General features: G+C 43.3%; 1 protein-coding gene across 1 annotated transcript in view; it reads right to left on the reverse strand.

The window, feature by feature from the left end:
- Positions 1–2,221: 2,221 nt before the first annotated feature.
- Positions 2,222–16,600, reverse strand: part of PTAR1 (protein prenyltransferase alpha subunit repeat containing 1) — a 276,298-nt gene continuing 261,919 nt past the window's right edge. The window contains exon 7 of the mRNA XM_086961251.1: positions 2,222–5,645. Within this exon, the coding sequence (XP_086817377.1) occupies positions 5,300–5,645 (346 nt within the window). The 3' untranslated portion in view covers positions 2,222–5,299. The remainder of the gene's footprint in view (positions 5,646–16,600) is intronic.

Genomic DNA, 16,600 nt, shown 5'->3' on the forward strand with positions numbered 1-16,600 from the left:
CGAGACGGAACGAAGAGCCAATTTTGACCCACCCACCAGCCCCTGTTGACAGCGATTTGTTTGAATAAAGTTGAATGACGTGATATGGTTTCTCTTACAGGTTGTTTTTGAATAAAAATGGTAATATGGTATGTAATAAAGTGATAATTTTCGTTTCAACATGTTTTCTCAGCAGAAATGGTTGCAATTGAATTAAACAGTGATGCTCAGTAGAGTTCATACTTTGAATTGCTTAAATGTGATTGTTTTTTCCTTTTCGTTAGCCTAGATTAAATTGTCGTATTTATTTTGGTCGGGCGGTAAGGTCATGATCGGTGAGCAGTAATTGGAAGATCCCTAGAGGTTTGGGCGTCACCCATTATGGATGGGAGCGCCCGGGGGGAGGCGGCCATTGGCCCCTCAAACGGGAGGCGGTCCCCTCTAAGGATGGTGACGCCGAAAGGGAAGGCGGCCATAGGCCCCTCCCTGGGGAGGAGGGGCTACGGACCCCTCCTCGGAATTTCCCGGGGCCCGGACATCTGCGACGGCAGATGTGGTAAGTTGTGTGGGGTGGGAGGGGGGTCTACGCTACCTTCTAGACACCTCACACGAGTCCTCGGACGACCACTAAGATGGCGTCGAGTTAACAGGGGGCCCCCGCTAAGACAAGGGAAATTGGAAGTAGGCACAGAGGTACAGTCCGCTGTGCGACCGCCCCTCACAAGTGAGGGGGGAATTGGTATTGGGGATCTGACACCGGTTACGACCTTGCCGTTGGCCCGTAACGTTAGGATGTACAATTTCAATGTTCAGAAATGCATTTGCAGGATGTTTAGTATCGGCTAGGAGAACCTTTGTATTAGAGATGTGTTAAGGTCAGCCAAGAACATCGTAATGTGTAAATGAAATTGTACATGATATGAAACTGTTATTTTAATGTTTTAATTTTGTTTCATATTTTTAATAAATACGGCCGGGAGGTAACTCCCTCCCGCCTTCCAAAAGTTCAGAACTGTTTCCGTCTTCCCATCCTTGGGGATTTGTGTTGAGAGGGGGTGGCGGGTATCTCAGCCATAGATGGTTTAGAACATTAACACACAAGCTTTTGCTAATATCTCCATCAACAAGTCTAGCACCTTAGAGTCAACTCTGTCTTCATCCAGACTTAAGCTACTTGGGGCCAGATGTAGGTATCCAAATACCGGTCGGTAACGGCCGAAAATACCGATTTTCGGCCGTTACTGACCGGATTTGGATACTGAGATGTAGGGCATTAAAAAAAAAACAGATTCGGTAATTTTACTGATTCGGTAAATTTAACGAATCGGTAATTTTATAGATTCTGTAAAATTACCGAATCTGTATTTTGTAATGTAGGTAGCACTGTAAACAGTGCTACAGGGCTTTAAGGATTCGTTATTTACCACCAACTATTAATTGGTGGTAAATAAGGAATTCCTATGTAAATGCATAAATGTGCATTTACACCTGTGCCATGTGGCATACATACATGCCCTAAGGGCATGTATGTATGCCACACTAATCAGAGGTGTAACAGGGTGTCAAAGTGACACCCTGCCACCCTTGACTTTTTCGGAATTTTACTGAATCGGTAATTACCGATTCGGTAATTGACATTCATTCCTATGGGCCTCCAGGCCCATAGGAATCGATGGCAAATACCGAATCGGTAAATACCGAATCTTGCCGATTCGGTATTTTTTACCAAATTTTTATCTACATTGCAATTACCGATTCTAAAATACCGAAACGGTAAAATTCGGTATTTTAGAATCTGTAATTTGCAATTACCTACATCTAGCCCCAAATCTTCTAATATCACTGAGAGAAAAATCTACCTCATTCAATCGAAAGGCAACTTACCATGCTTGAAGACTGTGGATTAGCCTCACTACTAGGAACATGTAACCCACAACAAAACACACAATTTGATCAATTGAGGTCATTCAACCTGATCAGAGACTACAGAGAACATGTAAATTGACATATAAATACATTGTGGGGCTTTACCTTGTCAACCAACAGACAGGCAACTTTCCCTGTATATTTGAGATCTATGGAAGTGTTTACCTTGAGGGTAATGAATCTGAATTGGCAATTTTACCTGCACACTGAATTTCAATAGAAAATGTTTTCACGGATGGACTGCTCATTATAAAATATGTGCTTAATTGGACTTCACAGTATGACATGATTTCTTTGAACAAAATACGGTCTACACTTTGTGACGCTGAAATATTTTATTATCTGATAAAATGTATTTCTCTTCCTTATTCCACCTCGCCTTTCTGATCCTCTCATCCTTCTCTTTTTTTATTTAAAAAAAAGGTAGTATTGTGTAATGGATCCGAGCACTGCTATAATTCTAGATTTAATCCCTTGTTTTACAACTTCATCCACTGACTTAATATTTTTAAATCTTCTGTTATGATGAGATCAATGGTATGGTGTAAATATTTGCAGAAATATTGTGATAATAATAATATAACATTTTTGTCAAATAAAAAATATTAGCAATGTGCCTACATAAGTGTTAAAAATTGAGGATTTTGCAGCCAGTGTATATTTGCTATTATCTTTTCAGTGCAAGGCGTTGCCGATATTTTAATGTGCGAATTCTTGATTTTCTGAACGTGCCAAATCTTCAGAAAAGCAACAACCTGACTAGAACAAGAGCACACCCTTACAAAAGTAGGTTTAATAAACGTAAGAAAGCATGGATTAGCACAAACCTTTTTTTTCAACGACATCAGAAAAAATATTTCTACTCTGTAACACAAGATCCAGTATGACACTTTGATCAAACAGAGAGAGCCCGTGTTAATCGCCTAGACAGTTACGCTACATACAGGTGAATTAGACGCTCTGTTTAATACACGGATGTGCACAGATGCTGCTTTCTGGTTCTATTATACAATCTAAATGTGTTACTTAAATTGTGGATCAGACTAACATCTTCTCCAAAGATGTAACTGTAAGGGATCTTAAAACGTGTGTAGGTGAATAAGTGCCAAGTTATGGTCTGAGAATTCCTGTTGAAAAAGAAGACAACTACCACGAGTAGTGAGGTCCGAGAGCCACGACTTTACATCTTGTTTCATCAACTAGGTCCAATGGACAATTGTAAATACCATAATCAACGACAAACAGCGATGCACGAGGCCCTATCAAATGCACAGAGAACATCAGGCATGTGTATCATCAACCATTAGGTCCTCAAGATCAGTACAAGAGTCTAGGTGCAGAATTAAACCTTACTTTCATTTCAACGCTCCCAGTGCAGTCAGACCTTCCTTTCTTGCAAGCAGAAAGAGACATTGTAAACGCACGGTATGTACAAACCCACTGGCAGAAACACTTTGGGTGATCTCACTAGCAGGAAGTCACTAGGAACCTGAGTTGGATTTAGCTTGAAAGTCACTTTTAATTGCCACAAAATAAAAATGGTGAAATGCACAGCAAAAAACCCGGCTGCCAATAGTACTCACTCATCCCATTAGTGTCCTGACCCCCACAGTATGAAATGGCCCCTAGTGTGTTACTTAATAGCTTCCAGCAGTACTTATTAGCATTTTCTGCACATTAAGAGCTACTAGCTCGAAACACACGTAGAATAACAATTTCACCCTAAACACTAATCTACTTCCAATTAATACTTAAAAACATATTACATTAAGAGCAGGACTCATAAAAATCACAGTGCTGGACAGAGTGGCTATCCGCACTCTGAATCCAAGATTCTATAGATATATACGTTAACGCTAGTCTCCCTAACTAGATGGTTATTTAAAGTGTAGTTTACAAGCTATCGAAAAGACTTTTGAAAGGTGCTTCAGTCTGAGTATAGAGGCCACATATGTGTTTAAAGATCTGGGATGCCAGATGCTTCCGTGTTCAACGCAACATTTTGTAGTGTAGAAACAGGTTAAGGAAGGCTAGTTTGTCAGTGGTTTGCCTTGTCTACATCAACTCTGGATGCAGAGCCTTTTTTACGCTGTCATTACCAGCCATGAACTAGGAAAACTACATGTCTGATCACTACAGGAAGACATGACTTGCAGATTGTGATAACATTATCCGCCATTTCGCCTTTACTGCACACTCACAATACATGAACACTCAAACACTAACACGCGCATGCCCATACAGGTATATGCCAACTTTCAAATGGCGCCCCACTACAGTGCTTTTAGTACAAATCTGTTCGAAATCTGAGGTTTCTTCGAAGAAATCATAATTAGCACATGGGTGCTGTGACAAGCAAAGGATAACAGAAATCAAAATAGCAATGCTGGATAAAAGTTAAAAAACAAAACCAATGAACAAGTCCGGTGTAAAAAAACAAAAACAAAAAACACAAAAGCAGCTGAATATTATCTGTTAACAAGTACCTTAGAAACTCAGTAATAAATGAAGAAACACCTGGTTCCAGTTTTCAAACAATCTTCCTGGCAGATCTGTGTGCTTCACCAATCTTTTGCAAAACGTTTAAGAGCGCCAAACACATTTGCAAATATCAATATGCCATGCCGTACCCTTATGACCATCTGTCTACAATATTTCTTATGATGCAGAGAGGAAATAAGATAAGACAGGGGCACGTTGTGTAGTGTCCACCTTTGACTCAATCTTTGCTTCTTCAGAGCATGTGAGGCGCATCAAGCACCAGTACTATGTCACACTGCAGTACAAATGCCTCTCCCACGACAGAGCCGCCAGACCCTTGCTTCCGTCGCCACTTCCAGTTCTGTCCAGCATTACTACACATTGGTCGTCTTCAACATGCTGAACGGTTACAAAGTCACCTCTTGGTCAAGTACGTTGCATTTGTCCTTCTAGCAGCATTCTTGTTTTTGCGACCTCATTTTAGCAATACTGAGAAGATTAAGTATCTCCAGATTCAAAGAGATAGTCTTCATATGAGCTATATGGATCCGGTCAACACGCTTTAAACGTGCGGCTCCTTTCATGACACACTGGAATAAGCCATCGATGAAGGGGCTACAGGATGGGCATGACAAAGCGCACCCGGAGAGGTAACAGTTGGAATTTGTAAAAAAAGGAAAAATATGGACCTTTTTCACCCCTCAAAATAACACAAGCTACTTTGCTTCCCATTGATCGTAATCCACAATAATTATGGGTGCTTACTCGGTTTATTTCCATGACCATGGTTTAAAGGGGAAAAAGCAGGCAAATCATGGCTATGAACTTTTATCCAAGATATGCCATTCTAAGCATAAGGGCCTACTGCACTATATATTAACCCTCTCGTACTTCCCCAGGAAACCAGCAGATTTCATTGTCCTATAAAAGTGACCAGCCATTTCTTGTAGGCAGCGGCAAACCTGACCTGCTCGCTGTTTCTACAGGTTGACAGCATACTATCAATGAACCCGAGCTCTGCTTCAGAGGAGGCGGACAGTTGGGCAGGAGCCCGCTTCGGGCGTTTGATCTCTTGAGAATAGCAACGTCTGTGGGAGTATCGCTGCATGTCAACATCCATGGCATGAGCGTTTGGGAAGGCGGGTTGCCCGGTATGGTGAGTGCTATTTAATGATCCCTCGCCGTTGCCAATGGCTGCAAGTCCTCCTGTGGTGGAAGATGACGTCTCCAACTGATGCACTAGATAGAACACACGCCTCCTGTGGAAAAGAAATAAAAGAGAAAAAAGCTATTAGGAGTCAGAACTCAGTTGCAATGCCACTCAACCAGCACACTCACTTCTTAACATATTCAGCAAATGCGGTATGAATGTCACCGGAGTGCAGTGAAGATAAACATGCTAAACTCAGGGCACGAGTCAGGGGTTCCACGTGGGGACACGGCGTCCACCCACTGTTTTCACAGGGTGGAAGCCGTCCCCCTGCTAAGAAGTTGGGCCCCACAGAAATATGTTGAACTTGTCCCATTGTAATTTTTAAACACTGGGGCAAGTTTATCAGCTCCTGCACTATGTCTGCTTTTGATTCCCAGCAGCAATGTGCAGGCAGCGAGGGGGCTTCGCCCCCCCCCCAATCTCCAGCTAGGCCAGAGTTAAGGGGCCATCAGGCCTCCTTTTGATCGAGTATGGCGTCCTGGTACCTCGCAAATGCACGGGAGAAAACAAAAGCACACAGCTTATCTCTTTACAGGTGGTTAAGAGATGCATGCTTTTTACGTTGTTGTATATAAGTGCATGCACTGTAAGAATGTCAGATGGGTTGGTCTGTCTCAGTATTTACACAAATAATTTTAATAACACTTTTTTATTTCTTTTATAGCACTACTCATCCCCTTGCAGAGTGTTTGAGCACTTTGCATAACATACACATTATCCATTCCAAATAAATCATATAAGTGTGTAAATTAATGTATAAGATGTCTTACGTGAGACAGTAGGGTTACAAGGTGTAGGAGTCAAAAACACTTCATAGCTCACCGTAGTCTACTAGAAGGATTACAATTTATTAACTGCAAGTAACAAAAGGATATGTTTATAGCAGTAATTCACTTACCTAAATAAAAATCTGTCATCTGCGTGTTAGATGATATATGCTTTGCAGGAAACAATTAAAAAACAAACCTTTTATTGCATTTTCGGTTGGCATATGTTATAACAAACATATCAGAGCATCACTTCCAGTGAGGTCACTTCCTGTGATGCCACGTGGAATGTCACGCGTTGTGACGCCATGTGCTTTGCTGGTACACGTCATGATGTCACTTGCATACTGCCTGACTTGGTCAGTCCGCCCACTACTTTTTTTAGGACTTGTGTCCTGGCTAAACCTAATGGTTAATCAGCACAGATTATGCTGAAAATAATCGTAATATCTAACTAACGGGCGTGGGGCTGCTGTGAAAGGGTTTCAACATGTCCCTCAGAGAGCCAAATCACTTCGGGGTGCGGAGATTTGGGTCGTGCAAAACCAGAATTGTTATTCCATTAGTATATGGTCTCACCAATTAAGTATACACATCGACATGAGCCACAATGTGACATGTGAAAACAGCCTTAAAATTTTGACCCGGTAAAGTTATGTTGTTACACTACATGATACAACATTTAATGCCAATCAGGGCAGGGTTTAGCTCTGGTGGCGCCTGGTGCGACATTGGTTTTTGGGACCCCCCCAATGACCTCCTCCTCCGCAAAATATTTCATTACCAGCCTCCACCAGTGCTCCTCATGTCTCCAAAGCCCCTCTCTCACATACATTGCATTTTTTAAAGCACTGTTTGGGTGTGGCTTTACTAATGAGAATGTATTGCTACCCAACCGAAACATTTTCAGTAACATCAGGAATAGATAATTAAAGACTGGGGAAAAACATAACGTCCTAATATATACTATGCAGTTGGCTTGCATGCACCTCTTTGAGGACAGCTCCTAAGTCACTGCCCTATATTAGGACTGTAAATTGTGAACTACAAGAGATAAAGGATCTCTGGGACAAAAGCAGTAACCCACTGAGCTATCCACATAAATGCAGTTCTATAATCTGCACAGTAGATGTTCTTTCTCCACTACTTTATGGTGAGTGAAGCCGCCACGAAGCAACACTCAATCCCTCTCCCGCAAGAACATTAATCACCAGAGTTATCTTTACATTTTTATTGTTGCTTATATCTGCTGGAGACACCAAATAAGTTATTTATTTATTTCTAATCACAGCGAACCGCCCCCCCAAGTCAGCGCCAGGTGCGGTTGCGCCTGTCACTTCGCCCTAAAGCCAGTCCTGATGACAATGGTAGGCTATGTTCGATTTCGCCAGGTATTAGTTCACAAAGTTGAGGTTCATCTTAGGCAAACCTTCACAAGACAACAGCTTGACATAAAACTTTACTAATAGCCGATGATCAAACTACTTAGCTGTAAGAAAGTGCACTCGGATCCCTTTTGTTTATGTGATTATCCTGTTTCGAAATTTACAATGTAACAAGGATGAATCACTTACTTTCTTTGTACCGAAGCCATTAATGCCCCGAAAGTAGGAGGACTTCCCTTCGGTTTCAACATCTATCGCTTTGGTTCTGCATCACAAGTGAAGACAAGGAAAATGCCTAATGCGGACCATAAATGTACTGAGTTTTGGCACCACAAGCATTGTAGTCCACAGCAACGGGTAAGTTACTCGTTCAATTAACATGTCCATAAAATTCAACATACAGTGTACATGGATTCCTGTTTTACAAAGCAAACACAAGGAGATGATGGACGGAGCGCTGAAACTTTTCAGACACTCACCCCCAGTCACAGATCGGTTTTGAACCCATTATCGTTCTTTAGCTCACTTCGCCACCTCAGTTCAGACCCAGCTATATGCAAAACAGTCTTGACCCTGTGCCTCATGGGAAACGTCCAGCCCGAACTGCCAAGCCAGGTCTTGCCTGAACTGGAAATAAGCATCTCTGGACCGGTTTTGGGGTAACACCCCTCTTCAACCAGGCTAGCTTGAATCCAGTGGCAAAGAGAGCAACGGACCCACGTCTGGGCATACTCTGCCAACTTAGGGAGAACAAAGCAAACACAAGGAGATGATGGACGGAGCGCTGAAACTTTTCAGACACTCACCGATCTGGGTTGGATCCATCATCGTTCTTTAGCTCACTTTGACCCTTTGGTTCAGACTCGGCTATATGCAAATTAGTCTTGACCCTGTGCCTCATAGGAACAGTCTAGTCCGAACTGCCAAGCCAGGTCTTCCCTGAACCGGAAACAAGCATCCTGGGACCGTTTCAGCACTCCGTCCATCATCTCCTTGTGTTTTTCCTGTTTTACTAACCACATCCATAGGGGAGCTATATTCAGACTGCTAAAGCGATTCCTGTGCTTAAAACACCACACTACTCCTCTGCTGAACGTGGTATTAACATCTATACATCAGTTTTGTTTGAAAAAAGCATAGGCTATACAATAGTACTGAAATATAAGACTGCACATCAATAAGGGAGCAGCAGCCCGGTACATTTGGTCTGGTTGAATAAGAGAGGAGCTCTCAGGAAGATGCTAAAATTTCAGTCCATAACATAAAACAAACTGGAGAATTCATCTAAATATAGGTTCCATTCTACCTGAATTTTTTTAAAGCCAAAAACAATAAGCAACTGTTTCCAATTTCAATGAACTTTCACATGCTATAAACAGAACTGTAAAGTTCTCATGATTTGATGGTATGGAGTACTCTCCGTCCCAGGGCACAAAAATTGATATTGGGAGCATGACTGAATAATTTTGACGGAAAGCAGAAATCAACTTTGGAATGTTGCTGATGGGTGTCCAGAACACCAAATGGATAGTGTCACACGGAGGACCAGCAGAAAACACTTGAACATACAAAGCCTTAGCCTTGATAGAACAGTAGCACCTGGTTTGAGTGCATAACCTTGTGGATCCTCAATACAGGTCTCTGGAGTGGTGTCTAGTTCCAAATGTGTGCCCTCTTGTATGGGGAGCTAGCTAAATTGCCGGCCAGTCTCAGGCAAGCACAACTATAAGGATTTACATATTTTTTAGAAACAGTTTAGACATTAAACTTTAAAGCACAGTAATCATTCAGTTCAATTCATTTCAAAAAAGGTTTATATGAACTTTCTTTTAGTACTCGATTCAACAACTTCAATAGTCAAAAAACATCTTCACCATGATGTTTACAATTAACATAAATATATGTAATTAATTAATACAGTTTTCTTTCTTTAAGCAATGCAGATGTTGGTAGCTCAATGCATTTCGGGACTTTTCATTGTCAGGGGCAACACTGTGAATCAAAAAACATAATCAAGAATAAACAAATATGTTCAGCACTTCCGGGATCTATAAGTTCAGCTATACATTACTGAAGCATAATGCCACATAATTAGAGGTCATCACAATAAGATAAATAACGCATAATTGCAAAACCAGCTGTGTCCGGGGTAACACTGTGAATCAGAAAACAATCAAGAATAAACAAATATGTTGCAACTTCGGGGATCTATAAGTTCAGCTATACATTACTGTAGCATTATGCCACATAATTAGAGGTCATCACAATAAGATAAATAATGCATAACTGCAAAACCAGCTGTGTTATGTAATCATGAATATGAAAGCCAGCGTGCAAAGAAACCATCACCTTTGTGAAAAGAATGTGTGCCGTATAATGACAATACCTTAAGGTATACGACAACACTCTAACGACTCAAATCCTTCTGAAGGGTGAATAAGGAATTGCTAACCACGGTACGTGCATGTTTTAGATTGATATGATTTTTAACTAGATGATGTCGTCAGTAGAATTTCGTTCTCATTGTTTGAGTTTTGATCTATACATCTAGGTGGTGCGATATCGGCATTAACCCATTGCATGCTGATGACGGAACCGCTCCGTCATCAGCTGCGGTTGGGCTGTGCTGATGACGGAGCGGTTCCGTCATGGCCCGGCCACCGCGCCTGCGCGGCGCTGATTTCGCGCCTGCGCGGCACGTTCTATTGGGTGGGGCGGGCCGTGACGGAACCGCTCCGTCATGAGTACAGCTCAACCGCGGCTGGTGACGGAGCGGTTCTGTCACCAGCATGCGGCCGCCGCGCGGCCGCCCGCCCTGTTAGCGCTGCGGCGGAATAGCCGCCGCAGCGAAAGGGTTAAACTCGGATAGTAAGTGTATCCATTGAGCATGTATTAGTCATGTTGATACCCTTGTGGGGCGATGGTTGGTCGATGTATATGTTCTTTCCATTAAACAGAATATAGACGAACCTATCTGCTTAGCTTTACAACGGGAAGGTTTTTTCCTTTTTTCTTAAGTTCAGAGTAAGTGGATTTTGTGAAGGTGTTGCACACATTCTTTTCACAAAGGTGATGGTTTCTTTGCACGCTGTCTTTCCTATTCATGATTACATAACACAGCTGGTTTTTTAAATATGCATTATTTATCTTATGGTGATGACCTCTAATTATGTTGCATTATGCTACAGTAATTCATAGCTGAACTTATAGATCGCCCTAAGTGCTTAACATATTTGTTTATTCTTGATTATGTTTGTTTGATTCACAGTGTTGCCCCTGACGAAGGGACAATGAAAAGTCCCGAAATGCATTGGGCTACCAACATCTGCATTGCTTAAGGAAAGAAAACTGTATTAATTAATTACATATATTTATGTTCATTGTAAACATCATGGTGAAGATGCTTTTTTGACTATTGAAGTTGTTGAATCGAGTACTAAAAGAAAGTTCATATAAATCTTTTCTTTAAAATAAATTGAACTGAGTGATTACCGTGCTTTAAGTTTAATGTCTAAACCGTTCCAAAATAATGTGTAAATCCTTAATAGTTGTGCGTGCCTGAGACTAGCAGGCAATTTAGCTAGCTAGCCACCACTTTTATTTTCATTAGTGTTTAGGTACACTCAATCAGACATAGCACGCTGATCAAAAGATAGAATTCAACCAGATCATAAAAAGTTTAAAACACAAGGAGTGCATAGACCACCCACTTACTCTTGTCTGCGGAGGTTTGTAAGCTGAATCCACAGGGGGTATCACCAATCACACCAGGATTCTGACTGGCAGCGAAACTAATTGAGACATGGGGACTGGTTTCAGGAGCTCACCTAGACAGCTACACCGGGATCAGGAGCTACGGAGAGGCTTACAGAAGTTGCAACAGAGTAGGCAGGATCTGTACCAGCAGGGGAGGCTGAGAGCAAAGAGCAGAATCCTTAGACTCCAGTATTGCACTTAACAAAATCAAGAAGTCAGAGCTAGAAGGGATTCAGCAACTCCTGATCCAGTTGCTTATGGTGGATGAGCAATACAAGTTCTTCGTGCCCATAACAGAGTTCTCTACTCATGGGGTAGGTCAAAGGGGGCAGCATGGGGAGAGCCTGAAGAACGAGTCCTGATGCGAAGCACCACTAAAAAAGCCTCATGATGGGCTTGTGGTATTCCTTCAAGGTCTGGATCATCATGGACATGGTGGGTAACACGCAGCTGGATGCGGTGTGCTTGTGACCTCCCAGGCTAGCTGGGTGATGGCATGTTGTGCTTGGTAGTGCCTCTTGTTGGGACAGAAAAGTTCCCTGCCTCCAAGACCCCCCCATGTAAGCGCTAGCGTTAGCCTTAAAATGGCTCCAAGAGGACTGGACGTTTGGAAGTATCCTCATTGGCGAAGGCTGAGTCCGAGTTGGAAGGCTGGATTGCGATCCGTGTTGCGGAAGGTACAAGTTCCGCAGGCGCCACACAGCAGGAGGAAGTTCACTTCCTGTTTGGGTTCTCGGTCTAGTTGTTGAGACTCGAGGTTCCCAAACAGGAATAATGCGCCTGCGCGAGCTTCGCGCCGCACACTTCAACTGAATTCAGTCAGGAGCAACTGCTATTTTTTCGTGCTCTGTTACCTCATAGCGATTCTGATTCTAGTTCTTTGTGCTCCGTTCACGACTCCGCTACGCTCCTTTAGCCTAAGAGTAGTGTTTCGAGGGAATTTTGAAATAAAAAACTTTGTTTTCTCAGCAATATTTGAAGCAACCAGAGCCTCCATTCAACATTGCTAGAGATTCCAGTCAGCATTTAGGGACACGAGAGTGGCAGAGTTTCTTCAGTGAAGAGAAGTACTCTCCAGCTATCAAGGAAGGGCTTCCAGTCTTATTTTAACTGCGCAATGACGGTTCTTCGAGTCTTCATAGAACTAAGCAGCGTCCAGCCAGTAGCTATTGCGCACAAGTGCCTTGCCAGCAGTAATGTGCGCACTTTATTTCGTGACAAGAGATCTGCAGAGTGCTAAGGACAATTTTGAGTGCAGCGCTTAGAGACTTGAGTAGTGTAAGCGCTTAGAGACTTGGCAGTAGTGAGAGCGCTTAGGATTCATCAATAGAGAGAAGCGCATCAGAGACATTATCCTCATTTTTTTCTTGTGGATTTTTCATTCTCAATTTTGATTCTTGAGTTTTACAAAAGACTCAATGACTATGGAGTTATGTTTTGAAACTGCAGTTGTGTAATAAAGCAACAGTTGTACACACAAAAAGTAAGAGCTATTTATCTGCAATTGGCGCACTGTGAGTTGATCAAGTATTCTTCCAGTCAACCAAGATATGCATAACAACTCACCAAGAGAGAAGCTAATTTCTCAGAGTAAATTGGTAACTAAGTAAGAGTTCGTTTTTTTAGTGTGGGAAATGGGAGTTAGGGACAACAATAATTGTTGTGCTTACTTGCAGGTGCCAGATAACATAGCAGAAGAAGGCCACCAGCTGAGGCAGTCTCTCTTGTTTGTTTTCCCATTCCCCTTTCCTCCGAACTGAGTTTAGTAGCAGTGCAGCCTATTACTGTTGCTGGTCTCGGTAAAGGGAATTGGAGGAAAAGTCATCATCTCCTCAGGAGATCGCAAAACCAGATTTGACACCTGCATAGTAGTGCCCAACTGTATTGTTGTCTAGATCCGTAATGCTGTTTTGTTGGTCACAGAAAAACACGGATCATGCCTGTGATCCATGACAAAGGCCTGTCTCATGGACTGCGGTCTTGTTGGACTGGGAGTGGCACCCCAAGTGCTACCCTCATAGTGGTGGAAAGCTACTGCCTTCACCAGGAGTTAAACAGCACAAATGCTGCAGTGGCAGCAAACCATATAATGATCAGTAGTAGTGACCAGGTCCTTTCTACCCTTTGTCATTGGAATGAGGCTTCCAGCTCACTTACCATTTTAAAATATCCACTGCTGTGCGTTTAACTCACCCTTGGCCTACCTCCAATTGAAATAGAAGTGTGAGCATAGTGAAAACATGTGATGAGTACATGTGAGTTTGCAAGACATACACTACAAAGAGGGTGCAGTGTGGGACAGTGTGCACATGGTAAATGTGTGGGTACTGGCAGTGCACATGTCAGTGGATGAAAGAAGCAGAAATGGAGGCCAAAACTCCAAAAGAAAGGAGATTAGATGTTCGCAATTGAGTTGCCAGTTTCCCCAGAAAAACAAGAGGAGGTGGCCAGAATGTGAAAAGAAGAACAGTTCACAATGGAAGGAAGGAAGGCCACGTTCGAAGGAGAGACAAACCTGGAGAGATTATGAGGATGTAAGAGACTGACAAAGCGGAGGAGTACATAACAGTCGAATAAGGCAGACTGCAGAAAGATTAGGACTAAGTTGCTGACAAGAGCCAAGTACTAAGCTCCCTAAATGGGATGCTCAGAAGGGGGAAGGGCCTTCAGTTTACTATCCACCAGCAGTTTTATTACTATCGATTATACCTGTGTTTGCAGGTATGACAGTCTCCCTACTGCTGCAAGAATGTATAGACTGGAAAAGGATTTTTGTGCACAAGGGGTACAGTGACAGGATACAAGTTGGGTTTGCAATACATTCTAGTAGGATAACAGGCACACAACCAAAGGCTCCCTTATTCCACTGCCAGTGGCTGGGACTCCATTCGATAGTGTAGGGATCAACATGTTTGGCCCCCTTGACCCTCCTACTGCATCGGGAAACAGAGGTATTCCAGTGGTAGTTGACCATGCCACTGGGTATCCAGAGGGAATTCCCCTCAGGACTGCAACTGCTCTAGCAGTAGAAAAGGTCCTCCTTGGAATCTTCATCAGGGCTGGGTTTCCAAAGGAGTTAGTCAGTGATAGAGGGACACATTTCATGTGTGCATACCTAAAAGCTATATGGGATGAATGTGGTGTAAGTTACAAATTCACCACCCCAATCACCCCAAGACTACTAGCTTAGGGGAGAGATTCAACAAGACCATTAAGAGCATGATCATGGGTCTCCCAGACAAACTCAGAAGGAGATAGGATGTCCTGTTTGCATACAGGGACGTGCTTCAGATGGGTTGTCTTTAGCCCCTTCGAACTTCTGTTTGGCCAATTTGTAAGGGGTCCCTGAAGTTTAGGGAGGGAAGGATAGGAACAACCCAAACAAGACACAATGGAATATGGACTGGGATTGTGTTCACATAGCTTGCTTAATCTCCACTACGGCCCCTCGCGGCGGGATGCCTGGCTTTTGCCTTGTGGATACCCGGCCGGGATATCTCACAGGGGAATACCAGGACGGGTTCCCTAAGCAAGCGCCTTGGGACCCCTGGGTTAAAGTGCGCTATATAAATCGAAACACATTTACATTTACATATGGCTGAGTACATGAAGTGGGCAATCAAGAACTTACAGGCCAGCCAAGAACGAGTAAAAAACTGGTATGGCCAAAGGTCAGCTCTGGTTGAGTACTAACCAGGTCAGTTGGGGTGGATGTTTGAGTCTGTGGCTCCCAGGACAGGTGGACTGGGCCAAAAGAGTACTCCCGTATATCGCCTAAAGCCACACCAAAATAGGGCTAACATGACCATATTGATGGTCACTGATGCAGGACAAGAGGAGGAAACTGAGCCCCTCCCTGACCAATTATCAACCAACCCACAAGATGGTACAGTGGAGGGTGTAGCCCTGTCTGACACTCTCACTGTACAGGAGCAGACTGACTGCAGGCAAGGCCTCAGCCAGTCTGCAGTGCTCTTCTCTTTGACCCCTGGACAGACAATCTGGTGTACTCATGATGTGGACACTGGAGACAACCTCCTCGTCAAAAACACGATTTATCGACTGTCAGACCAAGTCAAAGCATGCATCAAAGCTGAAGTAAGCAAGATGCTAGGGGTGATAGACCCATCTGACAGTCCCTGGCCCAGTCCAGTGTTACAAGTCCCCACACCTCACTCAAAAGGTGGGAAACCAGAACTGAGATTTTGCGTGGATTACAGTGACAACAACTAATGCACACCCCATACGAAGAGTAGATAAGCTTAATGATAGGCTAAGAGCAGCCACATTTCTCAGTATCTTTGATTTGACATCAGGGTACAGGCAGATTGTTCTGACCCTGGGAGCCAAGGAGAGATCTGTATTCTCCACTCCAGAGATACACTTTCAATTTGGAGCGATGCCTTTGGGACTCAAGAATGCACCTGGTGCTTTTCAAGGGTTGGTGAATCGAGTTCTGTCAGTCTGGATGATGCAAGAGCAGCATATCTGGATGATATTGCCATCTTTAGCTTCACCTGAAAGATCTCCTGGTCCACGCAAGAGAAGTTTTGCAGGCCTCAGAATCAAGGCCAGTAAGTGCCAGATTGGGCAGAGTTCTGTTGTCTACGTGGGCCGCCTTGTTGGTGGAGGCCAAGTGAGACCTCTCTAACCTAAGAACCACAATATTCTGGACTGGGTACCTCTGAAGACTCAGACTCAGGTCAGGGCATTCCTTAGCCTGACTGGATATTATAGGAGGTTTGCGAAGGGGTATTGTACTATTATGGCCCCTCTCACTGAGCTTACCTCAAAGAAGCACCCAAAGAAGGTAATTTGGTCCAAAGGACAAAATTATTTAGACCCTGAAAGCAGCCATGTGCTCAGCACCTTTCTTAAAACCACCAGACTATGGAAAACAGTTCAATGTTCAAACAGATGCTTCTGAACATGGGATTGGGGCAGTGTTGTCACAAACCAACAGTGAGGCTAAAGATTAACCAGTAGCCTATAGTAGCCGACGACTCCTCCCTAGAGAGCAGTGTTCGAGTGCCATTCAGAGGGGAGCCTTTGCTGTGGTTTGGTCCCTAAAGAATCTGAGGCCCTACCTGTGT

This window comes from Lissotriton vulgaris, chromosome 3_1 (assembly GCF_964263255.1).
Source record: "Lissotriton vulgaris chromosome 3_1, aLisVul1.2, whole genome shotgun sequence".
Taxonomy (NCBI): Eukaryota; Metazoa; Chordata; class Amphibia; order Caudata; family Salamandridae; genus Lissotriton; species Lissotriton vulgaris.